The sequence below is a fragment of the Hesperophylax consimilis genome, chromosome 11 (genome assembly GCF_061612785.1).
Source record: "Hesperophylax consimilis isolate HC1 chromosome 11, BYU_Hcon_1.0, whole genome shotgun sequence".
In the NCBI taxonomy this organism is placed as follows: Eukaryota; Metazoa; Arthropoda; class Insecta; order Trichoptera; family Limnephilidae; genus Hesperophylax; species Hesperophylax consimilis.
The window spans coordinates 11,407,243-11,428,400 of record NC_142846.1 but is presented as its reverse complement, the minus strand read 5'-3'; the positions used below and the strand labels follow the sequence as shown (position 1 = coordinate 11,428,400).

The 21,158-nt window shown below is 33.8% G+C and overlaps 3 protein-coding genes across 3 annotated transcripts; 1 reads left to right on the top strand and 2 right to left on the bottom strand.

Annotated features, from left to right (window-relative positions):
- Positions 1-2,249: 2,249 nt before the first annotated feature.
- On the bottom strand, positions 2,250-3,724 carry amrt (TM2 domain-containing protein 2 amaretto). Its single transcript, XM_089637030.1, has one exon. It carries the CDS (start codon positions 3,582-3,584, stop codon positions 3,042-3,044), a length of 543 nt encoding a protein of 180 aa, XP_089493156.1. The 5' UTR covers positions 3,585-3,724; the 3' UTR covers positions 2,250-3,041.
- Positions 3,725-3,891: 167 nt separating this feature from the next.
- S2P (membrane-bound transcription factor site-2 protease) lies at positions 3,892-7,683 on the top strand. The gene is made up of 2 exons (XM_089637027.1): positions 3,892-4,028; positions 4,106-7,683. The coding sequence occupies exons 1-2, from the start codon at positions 3,954-3,956 to the stop codon at positions 5,504-5,506; spliced, it is 1,476 nt and encodes a 491-aa protein (XP_089493153.1). The 5' UTR covers positions 3,892-3,953; the 3' UTR covers positions 5,507-7,683.
- Positions 7,684-7,859: 176 nt separating this feature from the next.
- Positions 7,860-15,072, bottom strand: LOC149419786 (LYR motif-containing protein 2). The gene is made up of 2 exons (XM_089637026.1): positions 14,616-15,072; positions 7,860-12,072 (listed from the first exon to the last, which is right to left on the bottom strand). The coding sequence occupies exons 1-2, from the start codon at positions 14,652-14,654 to the stop codon at positions 11,854-11,856; spliced, it is 258 nt and encodes an 85-aa protein (XP_089493152.1). The 5' UTR covers positions 14,655-15,072; the 3' UTR covers positions 7,860-11,853.
- Positions 15,073-21,158: the final 6,086 nt, after the last annotated feature.

Below are 21,158 nucleotides of genomic sequence, written 5' to 3'. Positions count from 1 at the left end.
AAACTTTTAGAATGGTTTGCTAGCTATCTAACTAATAGAGTTTTACTTGTAAAAATCAATTTGTTCATTTCCAATCAATTTATAGCTACCAGTGGTGTACCACAGGGGTCTCATTTAGGCCCAATATTATTTTTACTGTTCATAAATGATATTGTAAATATATTTGATGAAGATATTAATACATTACTTTTCGCAGATGATTTAAAAATATTTAAAATAATCAAAAGTGCTGAAGATTGTATCTGTCTACAAAATAATTTGAACAGGTTAATTAATTGGTGTTCTCTTAACAAACTTCATCTGAACATAAATAAGTGTTATTCAATTAAATTTTACAGAATAAATCAACCAATTATTCATTCATATAAACTCAATAACTCAATCCTTACCTCTGTCGAAGAAATTAATGACCTGGGGATAACTTTCGACTCTAAATTAAACTTCATATCGCATATAAATAATATTAATAATAAAGGAATGAAAATGCTAGGCTTCATTCTTCGAAATTCCAGAGGTTTCAAGAATATTTCAACATTAAAAATTTTGTATACATCCCTGGTTCGTAGTCAAGTCGAATATAACTCCTCGATCTGGTCCCCCCACTACAAATTACATTCAGATTCAATCGAAAAAATTCAACATAAATTCCTAAGACACATTAATTTTAAACTCGGTATTCCCATTGAAAATATAAATTATAATTACTTGATGAAAAATCTAAATTTATTAAAACTCTCAGATCGAAGAATTATATCCGACTTAATATTTATTTAATATTTATGTTCAAAATTGTAAATGGTAGTATAGACAGTCCTGATTTAATTAACCTCATTGAATTTCATATACCCACGAGAGCTACTCGTTCTAAAATTTTGTTTAAATGCAACAATATCAGGACTGAGTATTCCAAACACTCGCTTGTACCTAGGTTGCATGAAGTTAGTAATAGATACGCAGATGTGGCAGATCTATTTAACTGCACGCAAGGTAGGTACAAGAGGGCTATGCTATCAAATCTTTTCAATCAATATTAATTTAATCTAATTCTACCTTATTTGCACTATACAAACTTATGTACTTGTATCTCTTGTTTACTTACTTACCTACTTACTCTCTAATGTCATTTCACAATCAAATGCCACATATATTTGTAATTCTTTTTTTAAAATATTTTAACTGTGACATGTTATCATTGTTTATGGTATATTTATACCGTTGATATTAAATAAATAAATAACATTTATTTTTAAACACATTCATTCTTCAGACTTTCAGGAATTTCATCATACATCTTTAGTCCTTTGTACATTAGGCAGTTCTGTGATTTTGATTTCTTCATATGTGGCAATCTATTTCTATTTACATTTCTGGTTTCGTAATTATGACTATATCTATTAAAAACGATTTCATTCTTAAATTATTTTCAGTAACCTAACCTAATGATGTAAAATACTGCCACCATGGGTGGAACTACGGTGGAGACTCCCGAGGAGGATATTGTGTTTCCACCTATGACGGCAGAATAACACCCATGCCAACACCTCGGCACGGGTTCTCCTAGTGAGGTGTTCACAGAACATTACTACCTAAGCTTCAACCATGTATATACAGTTGCATATCACATTTCATTAGAATGAAACTACCACGTTTTATAAATGGAACATCTATCTGTATTACCTGCACTCAATGTCAATATGTATACCTATAAACTGTATGTATGTATAAGTGAATAGATAAATAAATTAAATAAATATCCCAGGATACTGCAAACAAGGGTTTCCTATGTACTCCGTATTGCGACCCCGTTAGTAAATGATCTCGCATTAAAAAGAACATATACAATCATTTTGTTGGTGGAGGAGACATGTCAAATACTTGGGATCTGAAAAAGAGATTTGCTTCGAAAATCACGCCAAGGTCTCTCTCATTTATGCGTGTTAATATATTTTTATTAATGTGGTAGGGGAACATGAAAGTATCTTTGGATTTTGTACATGTGCTGATGATGCTGAAAGGTAAGTTGTTCAGATCTGACCTCTTGACAAGTGAATTGGTTCAAATTGGTTTGGAACATCCGCTCGCAGTTCCTTCTCTTCCCGCAGAAGTCCTCGATATAGGACACCACTACACAAGCAAGAATCTCTTTTAAATGATTCTACTGTACACATATGAGGTTGTCATTTTATAGAGTCTAATTTGAGGGGTCATACTTTTGTGGTGAAGTGATTGAAACAACGGTCTGAGAGGTTCATATTTCTTGTATTTAAATCCCGCATAATGCAATCCTTCATTCATGGTAAGTACAATAATTAGAAAACATTCACTGAAATCAAATCTTAAAGCTAAGTAATTTTATAAAAATTATGCATTGTTAAAATTTCTCAAATAAATTTTATCATGGTAAAGTTGCCAAATTCTGCCTCTCGCTTAATATGCAATTTTTTAAAAGATATCACTTGGTTTCAACTTAATTACTACAAGAAACAACTATATATTAATGTCAGAGGAGAAAGTACAAGATGCATTAAAGTTCCATTTTTCTACGTTCGAAATTTCAAGTGCGACCATCACATTTTTTCTTATTTGTATCATTTGACGTTTGTCGTAAGTTAACTTTGAAAGTTAGGAATAAATTATTAAAATAACCCAAACTAAGACCCTCATTTTTTGCATATTTTTCCATCTCCCCCAATATAAATGGTTGTTTCTTGTAGTAATTAAGTTGAAATCAAGTGTTATTTAAAAAAATATTGCATAGTGCGTGAGGCAGAATCCGGCAACTTTACCATTGTTTTTTTACTTATTATTAATTACTTCAACAGTCTTCTCAAACAAATTCCTGTTCTTAGCTAAGAACAAATGTATCTATAACACGCAAGATAGGTACCGTATCCATTTGATTAATCTTTAGCTTATTGTATATTTTGATTAAGCTCGAATACAGGAAACATTTTTTTTGCTTGAGAAAACTGTCCGCTTGATTACTGCCTCCAACAGCCGACTATTCTAGGTATAAAATATGTACATAAAATGAATAATTCTTAAACATATGGATTCCAATTGCTTCCATCTTCCGGATGAAGACTATTTGTAATGAGTAAAACCACATCGACTACCCACCAGATGCCCAGACCTCCTAGAGTGAGCAACTTCCCTACAGCTGTACCAGTCTGTCCCAAACAAAACCTGTCCATCCCTAAGAATCCAAGAAGGATACTGTAAATCAACGTTGTTGTAAAATACTGATCTGAATATTTGATACACGGGAAGCCATCTTTCAAGAACGTTCTAGGTCCGAAGCACTCAATGTCTGGTAACACTGTACATTGTACTTTAGTTTTTTCAACGTCTTCGTATTTGGCGCCACCGAATTTGATGCAGCCATGGCCTGCTTCTTCCTTCGCCGTTTTGTTGCCCTTGTGGTCGATCGGCAAATCGCACTGAATGAACTGCATCGGTAGGAAGTTGCACTTGACGAGGGGGCCCGAGGGTACGTACTCGCTCTGCGGAGTGTCGGCCAGCAAGGTTGCATGGTTGACAGTCAAGTGGAAGATAACTAACAACGCTAAATAAGCAACACGCATTTTGTTATTTTCTTGAAATCATTTCACGCATAAATAAACCACTCACATTTCACGAATGCTTGTTTGAATCGTTGAAAACGACAACTTACTGTTGAAATAAGAGACATGGAATTGACAATTGACACATGCGTACTCAGCCAAAAAGTCTGTATTATTTTGACGTTTTGTCGACCTTTATCTATGGTTTTAGCGGGCAGTGGTGGAAGTGGAATTTGGTTACCAAACATGAAAAAATTTTAGTTTCTCGCCAAAACAATCTCAATGCGAGTGAGGCATTTATCTATGGTTAATCTGTCAAATGTTCGTAATAATAATATGGATTGCAAATAAATATTTTTTGTTCAATACTTTTAAAAACAATACCCAGAGATGGATCTCGCAACATTATTTATTGTTGTCGCTATAATTTATGGAATTTTGTTCTTCTTTGATTCATTTTTCAAGGTGTGTATTTGAGATAATATGAATGAATGTAACCTATCAATATCCGCGTCGATGTTATTGAATGTTTCTTGTTTCAGAGCTGCATGCACTACCCTTACCTCGCTCTGTTGGAAGGAACCGGATTGAAGTTTGGATTCCTGCACATGTCATGGTATACTGCGGCGTTTAACAGGACTGTGTACAAATGGGGATCGAATTCTCCCAGATTCTTACAGCAATGGTTCAGCTTAGGTTGTTACACGACCCTCATTCTGCTGCCAGTCGCTGTCGGCATCGTCCTAAAGTCGGGCGCCGATTACCTCACACCGGATGACGGGAAGTACGTGAGGAAAGGACCCATCCTTGAATCAGCCATTCCCGGGGTAAACTTACCAGCCGAGGATCTTGGCTATTATCTCTTCTCACTCGTGTTAAGTAGTGTCATCCATGAACTGGGTCACGCTCTGGCTGCAGTAAGAGAAGACGTCCCTCTGATAAACTTTGGCTTTCATGTTGTATTCATTATTCCAATCGCTTTCGTGGTGATGAGTACGGAACAGTTGCACTCTTTAAGCCCTTGGAGGAAGTTAAGGGTTTACTCTGCCGGAATATGGCACAATACAGTGTTGGCGGTATTGGCTTACGTCTTATTCCTGGGAATTCCTGTTTTCTTTGGGTATACCTATCGAATTAACGAAGGTGTTCAGGTTATTGAAATATCATCCAAGTCCCCATTGTTCGGCCCTAAGGGAGTGAATTACCTGGATACAATAACCCACATTAACGAGTGTCCTGTGAATAATAAGCTGGATTGGGAAGATTGCCTGATTGGTGTCCTTTCCCAACAGTGGGGAGTCTGTGTTTCTCCGGACTTTGTACACAAATATGACGAGTCAGTCCAGATTAAACACTCCAACAGCGGTTTGCTGGAATGCTGTGAGAAGAGTGACGGGCAGAACCTGTGCTTCGAATACTTGGAACCTGCTCACGGCATCGTGGAGCTGCCGCAGCACATGTGTTTGCCCGTGAGACGGATAATTGAGAGTGAATTTGAAAAGTGTTATTTGACGGAAGGATTCAACTGTCCGATGGAATACCACTGCGTGAAGCCGATACTTCAGAACACCACCAGCCTGATGGTCATCAAGCGGATGAACAAACCCCATGTTCTGTACATCGGTCATCCGTTTGATGTTCACCACACGGTCATCGTATCGCAGTACATTCCCAAATCCAAACTATTCCCGTCGAGCATTCCGGAAGGGTTTGAGAAAGCCATGAAGTACATAATTATGTTCTCAATCGGCCTCGCAGTAGTGAATGTTTTTCCTTGCTTTGTATTCGACGGGCAGTTCATAATTCAGACTTTTATTCATCTGATCTTCATATCCAAAATGAAGCCAAATAGTGTAAGAAATATGAGTTTTTGTATCACGCTGATTGGTACGATAATTTTAGTCATAGTGTTTTCAGCTATGTTGTGGAAGCAGTTAGTATAATCATCGCTTTCAAAGGAAATTATCCTTCTGAAACTTTGTAACGTAACAAACAAGCATTGACGATGGCTTAGGTTAACTTTGTGTGATTTTAAATAACAATTTACTAGTTTTACATTCGTTCACATAATTTGACTAATGATGATTTGCATAAATTGACTTAAGTCACAACATTACTACTAATGTAGATAATATCTGTGATAGTAGGTCTACATTTCAATCTGACAAACTTACTAACATACAATTAACTCTAACAATACTAACAGCTTAATACTTATTAATCGCTCTATTAGAGCTGTTTTTTATCACATTATTGGTAAAAAGATTTCTACGGTAAAAATGCCTCACATGTATGCCAATTCACAAGTATTTATCCTTTCCAGTGTTGACAAGTATTTCTGAAATTCTAAATAAAATCATTTGTTCTGCAAGCGTAGTGGAAGACTTTACAATACTAACTGTAAAAAGTCACAGTTTACAGTTAGTACCGTAAACGACTTATAACAATGATAGTTTCATTAGCTATATTTAAGACAGTGTAATAATATTACATCTCGCTTTGTCCATTTTAAGTTTTGTTACTTGGCCAGGCGGAGAGTTGGAAAAGCGGAAAGTGTGGTGGCAACTTGAGATTTCTGAATAGACGACTGGTTTCATTCTGCCATTCAATTAAATATCATTTGTTTTAGTTCACACTTTGATAGGAGCCAGTTCAAAACATTAAGGACGGGTTGTTCCACAGAATTTGAACAATACATCAAATTTCAAAGTTCTGTTATTATTTCAGTTTTGTGAAACAACTGGCTAATAATGATATAATAATAGAACTTGAATAGAACCTTCACAGAACTTGAAAATCAACATTGAAATTTGATGAATTGTTCAAATTCTATGAAACAATCTGTCCTCATTATTTATATGTACATATTACATAGATGTGAGGGGTTGAAAATTCTGGGATTTCCTAGTAATGTAAATACTAGAATTTTAGGCAGTATAACTCTGAACTCCAGTTTATGGACTTCCAGACTGCCAGCCTTTTGCACACATAAGAGAAAATATTTATTTGTACCAATGAATTCAACGCTTTTGCATTTATATATTTAAGTGTTTAGTCATGAAATGATTAGTTTAGTTGTACTATCTATAAATTTCTTTCTGTTTTATAAAATAGCGTGTAATCTTTCAGTTCGTATAAAAAATTTGATAACAGCTATCATGCCCAATAAAGAATGGGATATATTATGAGCATAGGTTTAGCAATAGATCTTAAATCAAACAAAGTTTGTTTCTTTGCCAAACTGAAAGTATTCTCATCTACACCACACAAACCTAATTTAATGGTGTAGTAATACTGCTTAGAATATTGTGTGATAGTAATTCCCCAACTAAGTTAAACCTTGTAGATGTTTTTTTTCTTGTATTTGATATTGTACATATGAAATTATTTTATAGTATGATAAATCAAGAAAGAATTTTTCACATTTCGCACTGCACTAGCCCACATTATTTTAATTCCCAGATATTATAGACTAGAAAAACATGCTTTCACAATCGTCCCAGAGATAAACCACTATTCAGATTTGAAACTACAGCTGGATTATCCGACAACTATTATAATCCACTGTTATTTTTACTAGTTGAAAGCACAAAAGCAAGCTCTCTTATTCGCCAATATTGGTATGTCAAATTCAGTAATCCGCCGCCTACGTATACTTGATCTCCAAGCTTTGTACACTGACAGGTTGGATTATTTTACTCCACACTCAGTCACTAAACCGCTGTCTAGCTCCCGCTGACCATTTTACCCGTCACTAGGGTTTATTATTTTAGGACATTTTGGTAGTCCTCTGTATATTTTTGCAACTGTTTCTGTTCATTTCGCTCTGGCCTTAGTTACTCTAAGGTTCTGCCGTGTTTTTTTGTTTAAATAAGTTTACAAAATGGAGTCTTGCAAGTATGAACATAACACCTTAAGTTTAAACCAAAATATGGAAATTTTACGAAAGATCGATAGCGGTGTTCGTTTGCGTTTATGAAATATATACATGTATTTATTTTTCAGCATTTTTGAATGTATGCGCTATAATCCGCCGCTTTCACTAATTCGACACTTGCCCAGTTTTTGGGATGGTGGGCGTATTATTGTATAATTCAAATGGCTATAGCTAAATATAGTGACTAGAATAGTCAGGTTTTCTTCTTTTGTCTCCGTTGGGTTTAAACCCTCCATGAATGCTATAGCTACGCTCTTGTGTGTGAGAAATGTATGCCATTTGATTTTTTTCATTATTTTATAGGAAACTTTGGCAATTTTTTGAGTTATAATACACGTACATTTTTTTCCCTCACGAGCTAGTCAATATTAATTTTCACTGTTATTTATTTCCTTTATTATTACAACTGAATCATTGCTAGCATAAAATTAAGATCTATTATTTTTTATTCAGTTTTACGCCCAGTTGGGCTTTTACATAGACTATAAGAATCATAAACATTCATATTGATAAACCAGCCAATCAGGGAAAGGGGAACGAACCAAGAGGGGCGTGACTGTCTCACTTTCTGTGATTTGTCAATAAATAAATCTGACAGTGCAACTCGCATTGTAATATCATTATTCCTTTTTATAATAGCGCGCAAATTGCTGGCTGCCTAAAAAACTTACTTGCAAAGTTAGACACCTTTACAAATGTGTTGTAATTTACCAACTCACTCATCTTTTGCGTCGCTACGCAAGGCGGTTTGTTTAAAAATGAACATTCCGATTCTTCTTAGAAAAGTCCAACAATGTACTGCGCTGCAAACCTTTGTCTTATTTTAGCGAACTTTACTTTACTGTGCAAGATCTGGTTACTTCATTATGTGCTCTTCGGCGGTCAACGTACAACTGATGTCGTAGTTTATTCAAAGCATTCTCAAACCCCCCTGGTGCCAAAAATATGGTCACATGGATTGTTTCCAGCTGGTCGAAATGATACCCAGATTTCATGTTAGGACAAGTCTATCTTTGGGTTTCTGTGATAAGAACAGAATATGTATAGTGAGCAATCGAAAATTATACAAAAAGGTTTTAAAGCATAAACTAAATGTTAATTTGATTAGTCTGTTAGATCATTTAAACATTGGATTCAAATTCAAAACGAAAGACATCTTACCAAGTATGAATGTATACTATGACAAGTATGAAAGGGTACCAAACTTAACAATCAACTTTCTCATTGCGATTATTGAGAGCGTGCAAATTACCGTCCTTGATGTAAGTGCATATCTTTGCTTCTTCAGTAATTGACTAAAGCAATAATGCGGTTTGGTTGTATTTTGTTCTGTAGCGTATATTCATTTGTATTGTGAATTAAAATAATTAACTTAAACTAGGTACATAATATTATTTATTTGAAATAATTATTATATTGTAAAGCTTTTGTAATAGCTTTGCTTAAGTTAGTGACTATAAAAATTATATTTTTATTTTTTGAAGAAATGTTAGGAACCTTGAGACTAATAGTCAAGCTCTTGGAGCCAGAATTGAACCCTGGTTGATAGGATGATCATGGAGTCAGTTTATCTCCAACTCAGTTACACTTTTCTTCTTTTTGTTTATATTTTATTTTTTAAGATTATTACAGTGTCTAATATTTCAAATAATTTATTTTTCTATTAAAAACAATGTTTTCAAGATGTTCATTTCTAAACTGTAAAAAGTCATGTCTTGAGACTGAGAAAACATATTGTTTTATTGACAAATGGGTGCATTTTCCAAATTCATTTTTCTTAGGTTATGTTGAGTGACTTGTGGTCACATGATTAGTTACTTTTATTGATTTATGTATTTTCTTTCCAATTTTCTGATCTCATTGTGATATATCTTCCCTTTCCAAGTCTCCACTTGTTTTATATAATAATATTATTTTAAGTAGCATGTTTAATATAATTATTTTTTTTACCGACGTGAAACTTCAATAAATAAAAAGTTTTTTTATTAAAGCCAATAAGTAGACAATACCATACTTGATAAAGTGAAATTTTTATTTTTGTCTTTAACTAACCCAGTAGAGGTAATATCCGAAGGCTAAATGAATAAGTAAGGTCGACACTGCAATTGCAGTGCGTCGTACCATGTGTGGGCACGACTCTTCAACACCTGATATCACAAATCGAGGACGTACTGTCAAACAATGTTGTCTACAAAAAACATACAAAGAATTTTAGTTCTTAAAATCAAACATTATCTACAAAAAACATACGGGAAATTCAAAATTTTACTTCGACTCCCGCTCTTCATTTTTCATCAAACAGAGATCATAAAGGCCTCAAGCTATTTTCAAGTCAAATCAATAAAAAAAAAATTCGTTTGACGTTGAACACTGTCCCTCTTTCATAATTCAACATGAATATACACAATAAATCCGATTTTGACGCAAGCTGTTTTGCTAAACAAATAAATTAAAATTTTCAATGAAAAATGCTTATTATACAGGGTGGGGCAAAAGTAATCACCCTATTGAAAACCGCTATAACTTTTGTAAATGGCGCCAAATGTCAATTCGGTTTTGATATTTGTGAAGTAAACAAACGCAGAATACAAATCGACAAGACATGTCGGGCAAAAGTAATCATCCTATTGGAACACGCTATAACTTTTGCAAATGGCGCCTAATGTCAATTGGGTTTTGACATTTGTGAAGTAAACAAACGCAGAATACAAATCGACAAGACATGAACCGGTTTTCCGCAAGAACGCGGAATAATAAGCAGTACCAAAGTTTAACATAAAAAAAAAAAATTACAGCCAAAGAACATCGGGTGATTACTTTTGCCCCACCCTGTACGTAAGAGTTTTTTCGAAACACTAATGAGACCCTTCTTATTGTATCTTAGATGTTCTTTAATGAAAAATTATTTATAACACTTATAAATCTGTTCCTCAGAAGTCAAAGGTCGGTTGTCACATTTTTGAAATTATTCAGGAGAGAGGAAATAGTAAATTTTTTCTTTTGAACATTATAGGGATACCAGAGCTTTTATGTTGACCTAACTTAGTTTCACATTGTCGTAGGACAACCGTCTTTATACCTCTGTGTAGATATTGAAAAAAACTAATAAGGTATCATACATAACTCTTCACAAAAAATTGGACAACCGACCTTTGACTTCTGAGGTACAGATATAAGGTTTGAAACATGTGGCTTCACGTGATACCATCATTCATATGAGGAAGGTCTATGACAACTCTAATGGGACTGATTGATCGAAAATTATTGCTAATTAATGGTTGAATTGAATTTTTACACCTCTCCATTTACATAAAAATTAAAAATATATATCTATAAGTACAACTTAATAACCTGGCCACTACAAAAAATTTTTTTTTTTCCAAATTATATTTTTTCAGATATAAATTTATTTTTTTACCTAAATGATATTTGACAATAACAAATATGATTTTTATATGATATGATTTAGGTAACAAAAATTTTAAAATCTTAAAAAATATAATTTAGTAAAACAAATTTTTTTCGCATACTTTAACATAAAACATGTATTTTTTTAATTTATTTATAGATTTGATAGGTTATGCAGCAAGAGGTTAAAGTCAAACAATGTTTTCGACAAAAAGATCTCAAATTATGAACGCTTTTTTTTTAGAAAACTTGATTTTAGGATCTAGAATTGTTAGTATGATTTTTTAGATAACGTTTTTTGATATTAAGCCCTCAAAATGTGACATCAGTCCCTTTAAAGAAATATTTTCGTCCGATATTTGTTGTAAAATTTGATGTTCCTTTCATCTAATAATCATTATGAAAAAAAAACTTATAAAAAATAAGATTTTTCAAAAATATCCAGCATTCTAAGAGTGCGCATGTAGAGTAGAATAGAATGGCAGCAGAATATTATTAAAAAAACGTAGGAGACATGCTGCGTGTGTTCCCCAGAGGAGCAGCTGGTGTAATTGAACCAACCATCGCTTAATCTGTACACAACACTCGATGTTTAATACACAACAGTTGAACCAACCAAATTGCCTAAAATAATTAAATTAGCGCCACTACGAAAGAGCAGATTGTAAATTTTCTTCCAGCGAGGAATTGTTGAAGAATATCATAGGATATTTCAAAGCTGGAAATAAAATACATGTAGGGTTCCACCCGCAATAGTTAATTTTTCACAAATAGAGAAGAGTAGAAATAATATTGTTTATTGCCATTAAGTAAGTTAAATCTAACCATATTCATGATACTTAAGAGAATATTACGTATTAATAATAATGTTAGTTAAAATTAAATCACAATGATGTTTGTATACCTATTTAATTTTAATGTTTTTTGTACAATTTTAATAAATAATTATTTACACATATCTAGGCTAGTTTTTAATTCTTTCATTGCTTGCTGGCCGTGTTTCATCATCATTTTGATGACCAGTTCATCCGTGTGGTGTTTGTTCTTTTGAAAGTCTGTTCGGGCCCAAAGTCGGAGTTCCGCCCGGCTTTTCTCGTCTGGCACTTCTCGGATTGTTCTTAGAATTTGTCGGTAAAGCTTCTTAACTTCAGCCCTGAGTAAAAACTGAAAAGAAGAGATTGAATATTAGAGAATAACTCTACTACTACTTTGTGTTTTTCAGGCAAAAGTTGCAATCTTTAAAGATATTGTAATTTTAAAGTTTTCAGGTTGAAATTAAATGTCTCTTCTACACTCTTGACGAGAGTGACCGGTCATTGGAGGGCCCCTACCACTTTCCCAACGACAGTATAAGGAAACTGATTGTTTATCTCTGTCGTACACGTCAAGATTCAAATTTTTTTGAATAAAACGAAGCTACATTTAATTAGTCTAGTTTTTGGACTGTTAATTTGTGATGGAATTCCATTATATTAGAATTGAAATTTAAACAACTTTTGCATGTTACATAGTAAATAGATATTTTTAATGCACATGAGTATAAATGAATTTAGATAATTGAAAAGGTTTGTGATTACTGATATTTTATTTTATTAAAAGTTTGTATAAATTCCGTAGCATAAGAATTTCAACTACCAGTTTGAAAATGTCCTTAGTAAATGAAACCGGTCCTGGTGAAAATAAATAAGTGGAAGAAAGTGCAAAATTTGTTTAAATTTCAATTCTACTACATTTAATTATTATGAACGACTCTAGACCCTCCAGTATCCCTGCATGTAGCGTTTGTTAGTACATATACATATTTACACTCAATAACAAATATACAGTGCAAAAAAAAAAAACAATTTGAAATAATTTCTTCTCGTTATTGCCTGATCTAAAGAGGAACCGGTCACCAGAACTTCATAAAACACGCTTCTGTCAGCTTGACGGCTTTTGGTCTCGGTCAGTTTTGGACGCGAGATCCGATACCAGGTGCAGCCATCATAGGCAATAAACATGTAAGCAACAAATTCCCAATACGAGCGTGAAGCAACCTGATTTTTTATTGAACCCTAAACATTGTGACTCAATAGATACTTTAATTTGTAGTTTAATAGATAATGTATTTTTCCTGAACAAGATAAATTATGTCTAGGTTTTTCTATAAAACTGCTTGAATAATGGTGAATGTAGGCCGATAAAATATACGATTCGCAGTCAATACCATATTAATTGCAAATATGTAACATCAATGATCAGCAAAGAATAGTGGAAAGGAGCAAGTAACTAAGGACTAAATCAGAGGTTCCCAAACTTTTTTGTGTCGTAGACCCCTTGCCATGTTTTTCTGTTTTTGGTAGACCCCCTACTTACCTGATATTGATTTTTTGTAAATTTCTAACTGTAGTGAAGTTTAGTGTTAAAAACTTAAAGTAAAAACACATGTTCAGTTTTATACATTTATTAATTGAATTTAAATTAAAACTACTCAAAATAAAATTTTGTATCTGTTATATAAAATAAATGTAACATAAAATAAACTAAGCAATAAGTAAATATTTTTAGTGGGAAGGATGAACCTGATGCTTTAATAATAAATTATCAACATTTGGCGTCAATTTTGTAAGGTTTAATCTTAAGTCTCCTCGGCTAATGATGTCCAGTCTGTTTCTTTTTTTTCGTTAGGAGATTGATAACAGCGCTGAACCCCCTTTCCACTAGGTATGACGATGGAAAGGAAATTAAAAATTTCCTCGCTATATTCCATAATACGGGATAAGTAACGGGTATGTTTTTTTGCAGCCAGAAGTGCTGATATCCGTGCTTAAACTGAACCTTAAGTTCTTCGTTTGTACTTATTTCAGTCAGTTCCTCTTGTTTTATGACATTCGTTTCTTCTATGTCACCATATGGGTTAATTATCCACGGTGGTATTACCATAGTCAAAACATCCTCAAACCTAGTTTCAAAATCTGAATAGAGGGCATTTAAATGTTGAACGTAGGTTGAAACGTCGTCTTCCTGGTAGTTTGTCTGTGACAAATTGGGGAACTGGGAAAATTCGCCCCGTCCAATATTTTGCTTCATTAGTTTAACTCTGGCAAGAAACGCTGATAAGATGGACTTTGTTTTAATCAAATTTAGACTGTCGCCTTGTAACTGCAAATTAACCATATTAAATTTTGTAAGCAAATCTGTTAAATGGGCGATGTCTGTTTTCCACTTCATTAAATTGTCTTTTAAATTTTATCTTTAGTATCCAGAAATTCTAAAATAGTCTCAAAAAGTTTGTTTTAAATAGCTTATAAATCCACAATAACGTCCAACCATGGCAGGTGCTCCATCTGTAGCTACTGACATTATATTTGATAAAGGGATTGCTTTTTCAATGAAGTAATCCTTCAAAACATAAAATATTGATTCACTTTTAGTGTCGGTAAATAGTGTAAGTAAATAGGTACTATCAGTTTATGTTGAGATCCACTATCGTGGACCCCCATTTTCATTCCATGGACCCCCAATTTTTTTTTTCGCTGACGTAGACCCCTTGCAGGTTGTCATAGACCCCTGGGGGTCGATATAGACCACTTTGGGAATCACTGGACTAAATGAATATCTTCAAAACTAAGCTTCTAGTAGTCTCGAAAATTGTTACCGGATTTTAGATGGACTACAAACAACAATAGTTAGGGAAGGAAATAATTTTATAATATTGATTTTCAAACCTGTTTCAAGTTCAACGCTGTTCCTGGTAATTTATTCATGTTTCCTAGGGATTTAAATCAACCTGTAGGGTAGATTTAATTTAAAATAAAGCTGTATAGGTTTGTTTTTTATTCATTATTTTCACTAAACTAGTAAAACATTACTACGCAAGTTAGGTTATGTAATGAATATGTCAACGGAACTGTCAGAAATCATAACAATTCATGGTAAAAAGTTGACAATACGTATCAATAGATGTCACTGGTAGTGTGAAGAATGTGCCAATGGAACAAGAACATAAATCAAAACAAAGTTGACAACATATCGCAATAGATGTCACTAGAAGTGGGAAGAGTGTACAAGAACAGAAATCAAAACAAAGTTGACAACACGTCGCAATAGATGTCACTGGTAGGATGACAAATAATTTCAAACAATTTGACTGTTTCAGAAAAATCTAAATGTGATTTAGTTTGAAACACCCCGAAACATTATAATTTGTAAAATTTTATATTACATAATTTACGTATGGGTACCGTCGCCCTGAGAACCATTCGTTGGATAACCAACACCTCTGCCATAGGTCACTCAAAGTGGTTCCCTAATTTTGGTGACTTAGCAGGGGCGTTGTATTATAAATAAATTCTATTTTTTCATTTACGTGATGAAAACAGTTTGGACTATTTAGGCATGGGGAGTGGAAGGAAATGAGGAGAGGAAGGTGGGAAAGTACCTGGCTACTCACATGTGGTCACCAAATACGGCTAAAGACATTTAAAGTAACGCTTCGATTCCGAATGGTGGTATTTCACGACTTTCACCAAGGTGATACTGCAAGTATCTACCACCATCTATAAATATATATGTTACAGCCAAAGTAATAAATCCGGATATTATATATACTATCCAGCCATTATTTATAATGTCTACCCAATTTAGACAAAGTGATAATTGACACAGAATTAATCACATTAACTAGCAATTTTATATAATATCTTCGAAGACTTGGATAAAGTAATAAAACAAGTGAGTTTAGGTAAAGATTATAAAATTATATTTCAATTTGCCTTTAATTTAGTAAATTTAAACTAGGTTGGGTTATTATAACTTAGGTTAGGTAAGGTTGGGTTATGATTTATTTATTTATTTATACTGGGTTTTTACAGAAGATCTCACTTAGGTGAGAACAATCCAGTTATAATAACTCAGTTAATATACAAATAGGTACAACAATTACCAACATCTACTCAGCCATAAGACACATTAATTTTCATATAAGTACCTAAATAAAGATTAAAATATAAAAGAAATAAAAATAAAAATTCTAATTTAAAAATATATATGAAACACAAATATTATAGAAAGTAAGAGACGCAAGTAATACATAATATAATCAGTGCAACATATTTTTAACAATAGCAGCATTTTTTTTCTGAATCCATATAAATTAAATTGGTATATGATAGGTTAGGTTAGGTTGGGTTATTATAGGTCAGGTTGGGTTAGGTTGGTTTAGGTTAGGTTAGTTTAGGATAGGTTAGGTAAGCTTGGGTTATGATAGGTTAGGTTAGGTTAGGCTGGGTTATTATAGGCTAGGTTAGGATAGGGGGGTAACAAGTCAGTTGGATCGTATTTATTACTTTGGCTAACTTTGATCCGATATTATGAATAGTATCCGGATAAAGTGATTAATTTATCACATTTTCTAAACAATTTTGTTATTATATATACCAGTCATTATGTATAATAGCTATTTAATCACTATGACTGTAACATATATACATGGTGGTAGATACATATATTTTGTATAAATACAATTATTCTCAACACTTTCCCTGTCATATCTTTGTCATGATAGTTTGTCAAATGAGACTTTAAATCTATAAAGAAAAAGGCAAATAAAGGACCACAGCCTCTATGGAAAAAAACCCCAATTATATTGGGCAGTAACGAAATTGCTGAAATTAAAGGCCTGCAAAAAACGAAATATGCTCTCGTCACAGGACTGGAGAAAACAACAACTTGCGAAGATGTGATCTCTTTTCTCAAGCAAAGTGGTATTGACGCAGTGGCATAAGAATTACAAACTAAGTTTGGCAAATATCGAGCTTTCAATGTTGGGACCCCCGAGTCAACATACGAAAAACTTATGGATGCGACTATTTGGCCGAAATTCTCAGTTGTGAGAAAATACATTTTCCGAATGCCGACAGCGCAAGTAAATGAATCAAGATAATATTTAAAATGGATCAAACTAGGACCAAGCCTCTAAAAGTAGTTTCATTCAATTGCAGATCAATTCGTTGAACGGAGCACTTCATAAATGAATTATGTATTTGTAATGACGTTATTGAACTACAGAAAACAGGTGTTTTTTTCATTTTCTAGATTTTTATTTTCCATGAGGTGAATCATTTAAATTTACCGAATTTAAAGGTATTTATTTATTTATTGGACAGTTTGTATAGCGCCGCTTTTGTGAGATATCACCTCGGGGGCGCTTTACAGTTGATCCAGGTATTACAAAAAATATTAATATTACAAAAATAAAGTGAAGTTAAGTTAAGTAAAATGAAGTACAGGAACAGGTGACACGATGATAGAAGATGGAGACTCTGCAGCAAAAATCCTAGGTGGTGAAGAAACTGGACCAGCTGCTGCAACTAGAGAGTCCATCGCATCCACAAACAGTGCCAGCAGGAGGTTCGTCATCCGTTCAGGTATGTGTCTGCTGCTAATAAAGCGCTGACACAATATCCTCTCACAGATACCAGACCTTGGCAGCACCGCTAAAGGTAACGTTCTTTGTACAAATAGAACGGTGTCAAATGCACCTCACAATTTTTACCTCATATAATGTTACCTGGCTATTATAGACATACAGTGCAAAATCAATTTTTGAGAATTATATATAACCCTTCAAGCCTCTGGCATACTGACTTCTCGCTTTATTTCTGCTTCTCAGTACATTTAAAAAAAATGGGATATTTCTGAATGTATCCCAAAACTAATAATTGTTTTGAAAAGGTGATAATATACGCCTACAAATTTGATTAGAAATAACATACAATTTTTCAAATATTAAAATTTTGAAATCAAACATAAAAGTTTTAAAAATGGCTCGCTTTAGGTTTTTTCATCTAAGTACTGAACTAAAATGACTAATAATGAAAAAAACATGTATTTTATTAGTCAAATGTATTATAAAAATTACTGCTACCTCACTTTTTTGTGAGGTAAGACAGATACAAACCTAACCGTTGTTCTGTACAACGAACAAATTGACTCTACAGATAATATCTGTTTGTTAAAAAAAACCGAGCAAAATAGCCTGCAGAGTAATATGCCAACCTACCCACCCCTTTCTAAAATTAAGTTCTTATATATTCCCCAGTTATTAACAAAGCATGCTTCATATGGAAAATAACCTGCAGGTGTCTCCATAACATCAAGCATACACCCGCTTTTCATCAAACCTGTGATGCGTGACCCTAAAACTAGAACCACATTCGCTCAGCGACAAATCTGCTTCATCGCTCATAAAATATACAATGCATTGAGTACAATTATAATTCTTTATCCCTTTTTACTATCCGTGTTCAACATTGGATAGATAAGAAATGAGTTTCTAACACAGTATAAATCATTTCACTAAATTCAAATGTGACAAAGTGACCTACAAATCTTCGTAATTCATGACGATGCACCACGTCGTGTGATATTTGGAATCGGGTCGGTAACAAAAACACTCCTTACGTGATAAGGTTTAAAATCCCGCTTACCCCAAGCCGCATGTTTTGATTTACGCAAGAAAAAAACATCCGGCAAGGGGTTCGTAAGTAGGAGATTTTGAACTTGTAATGATCTGCACTTTTCAAACTTTTCTTTCTGCGATGAATTTTCTTTAAGTTCTATAGGTAACTTTTCCATAAGGCTTTGATTATGTATATCCGGGGTAGGAATATCCTCCCTGCCGTCTGTACAAGCCTTTGCTTCTCTCTCTTGATTACACACCTTTTCAAGTGTGTGCATCCTAGTTTGTCTACGTGTTTTACGACCTTGAACGTAATTATTTCACGTGACGGTTCAGTATAAAAAGGTCTCACCGAACGTTATGTTGTTTTTTTGTTTCTCGGTATAGAAACCTGATTATCTATGTATGTATGTGGTATCCCTCGGTTCTTTTGAGATAGAGTGAGTTGAATCCATTACCGCTGTGTTTTAAAGCCATTTCATAAACCTTATTTTCTGTCTCGCCTGCTCCCCAACTAGCTACGTGATTCTACCTGTCGTAGGGTAATGTGGGTATGATAAAGTGTTAGATTTTATATACATGTGAAATATATACGATAAATTTATGGTGTTAGTTGTCGGCGCCATCCATATGTATATTTTGGAAGGGAAAGGAGAGAAACGGAAATGAATTTGTTCAAGCTAAGTTGGCTCCTCCGCTTACCAAACAAATCTGATGGATGATAATTAGAATAAGGCAATCGATCTCTACGTGTCTGGATATCCGAATCGGCCGGGTCTCCCCTTGTTCCAATTGGCAACTCTCACGCCAGAATAAAAAAAAAACAGGTCTTCTTACCAATTTCAAAAATGCCCCAACCTCATTACACCTCCAGGAAAATCTACTTTGCTGAATGTAGAAGGGGAAAACCATGACATCCCTTGTCACGAATCTAGTCGCGAAAATGTGACACGTAAGGTCTCAAGTTACATGCCACCTCCAGAAAACGCTGTAAATTCCACGTCGTCGGGAACTTACATCCCTTTCTAGGTCAATAACACAGATAACACATGACGATCTTGTCGACATTATGTCTGCTTCTATGGATAAGTTGTGTGCTTACCCATTCAGCCAATTATCATGTGAGATATATGTAAGGTTTGCTCGAAATGTCAAATTTTGGATGAGGACTGTCTGTATTTTTATATTTAGTTCCAGTAATTATTTTATGAGGTTACTAGCTCCCTCGTGTATTAGTTATGGGTATCTTCTATTGAATACCTATCCTCTCAGGTAGGTTTATTTTTTCACTAAATATTGTTTTTTAATTTTCTATGTAGTATTTTAACATATGTACTTATACTATTTCAAACATATAACCATGTAAAATGTGACCTTAGAACGGGGTACCCCAGTAAGGACACATTATCTTATATAAAAAATTGTTAAATAAAAAAAAAATATATTAAAAAAAAAATAAAAAAAGGTATAAACGGATAATTGGTTTGATTTTGGGCATTTAATTTTATGAGGCTGCCTACCTCACGAAAAGGGACCTGTTGAGAAAAGTTGTTCGGTTGGTAGTTTTATTTCGGAGATTACCATCTCCCTCTTGACTCTAGATTTGTTCTTTTGTATCCCAATTTGTAAATTAGAAAGTCAAATAACAGATGATAAGTATTCATTTTTGTTCTGTTTGGTTGCATCCGATCGCTTTTTATTCGGGCGGTCATACACTAGCAAAACTCCCTCCCTTTCGACTGACTGTACTCTGTGCCTCTTGTTCCGGCCGCATGTCAGGTATTATAAACCTTGTTCCTGTTCCACGGTTGCATCCGTCCTTTAAAGGGTCTTCTGGAATTTAATAAATAATATAAAAAACTACCCAATCCCAGTATGAAGCTTACTTGGTTCCTCCCTACATAGCTAAATCAGTTTAGTTTAATTTCTCTCTCGGCATTCCTTCCTCTTTTTAGCGAAGTCCTTGCAATTTGCTCAGTTTTGTGGTCTCCTCCCTATGTCTATAGAAGAGTAATTAAATAATTCTGTAAATAAAATTGTACCTCCCTAAAACCTCTGTCAGGATTCGAACCCGCAGTCTTATGATTTATCCCAGAGTTACATAAACTCTTATTTAATGATTTGTTTGATTCTTTGGTTTACGGTCTCTGTGGATAGTACGCCATCTGGTTAATTATTAATTCCTCCCTAGCTCGATTAACCGATATGGTAAACACTTCCTGTTGCTAAATACGTTCACTTTATTTTAAAACGCAATTATTATTATTATTATGTTTTTAAGACAAGTAATTTAGTTTGAACTGTTTACGAAATCACGTTTAAATTAACACATTTTATAATATAACCGCGATCGCACAACACTTAATCGTATCCTCACTGAGTCCAATCATTTTCACTTCACCGGTTCAATAATATTTCACTTTAATTTAATATTTAACAATATTTTTTAACACCATCTGAATTCACTAACTAAGCGTAATTTCACACATCACCACTGATTTTAATTGATTTCTCGGAGCTCTCCCCATATCCAAGTTCAAACCCTATGTATGTATGTGTCAACTGTCAAAATTTCAAATAAAAATTGTTGATAAATACACCGAATGCTGTAGAAATGAGATTACTGAGGCGTGGATTGGTAAAACCATGTATGATGGTGTGAGAAATGTGGAGATTCCCAAGGAATACAAGGCTGATGTAAGCGTAATGAGTAAGATTAATAAATTAACGCTAAGATGGTTTGGGCATGTGGAGCGAATGAACGAAGAAAGGAATGTAAGGAGAATATATGACGTGAACCAGATACGAG

Coding starts and splice junctions, on each gene's coding strand:
- LOC149419786 (XM_089637026.1), bottom strand. CDS start 14,654: ATGAATAAATTACCAGGAACAGCGTTGAACTTGAAACAG. Junction 12,073..14,615: donor CAGCGTTGAACTTGAAACAG/GTTTGAAAATCA, acceptor TCTTCTTTTCAG/TTTTTACTCAGGGCTGAAGT.
- amrt (XM_089637030.1), bottom strand. CDS start 3,584: ATGCGTGTTGCTTATTTAGCGTTGTTAGTTATCTTCCACTTGACTGTC.
- S2P (XM_089637027.1), top strand. CDS start 3,954: ATGGATCTCGCAACATTATTTATTGTTGTCGCTATAATTTATGGAATT. Junction 4,029..4,105: donor TCTTTGATTCATTTTTCAAG/GTGTGTATTTGA, acceptor TTCTTGTTTCAG/AGCTGCATGCACTACCCTTA.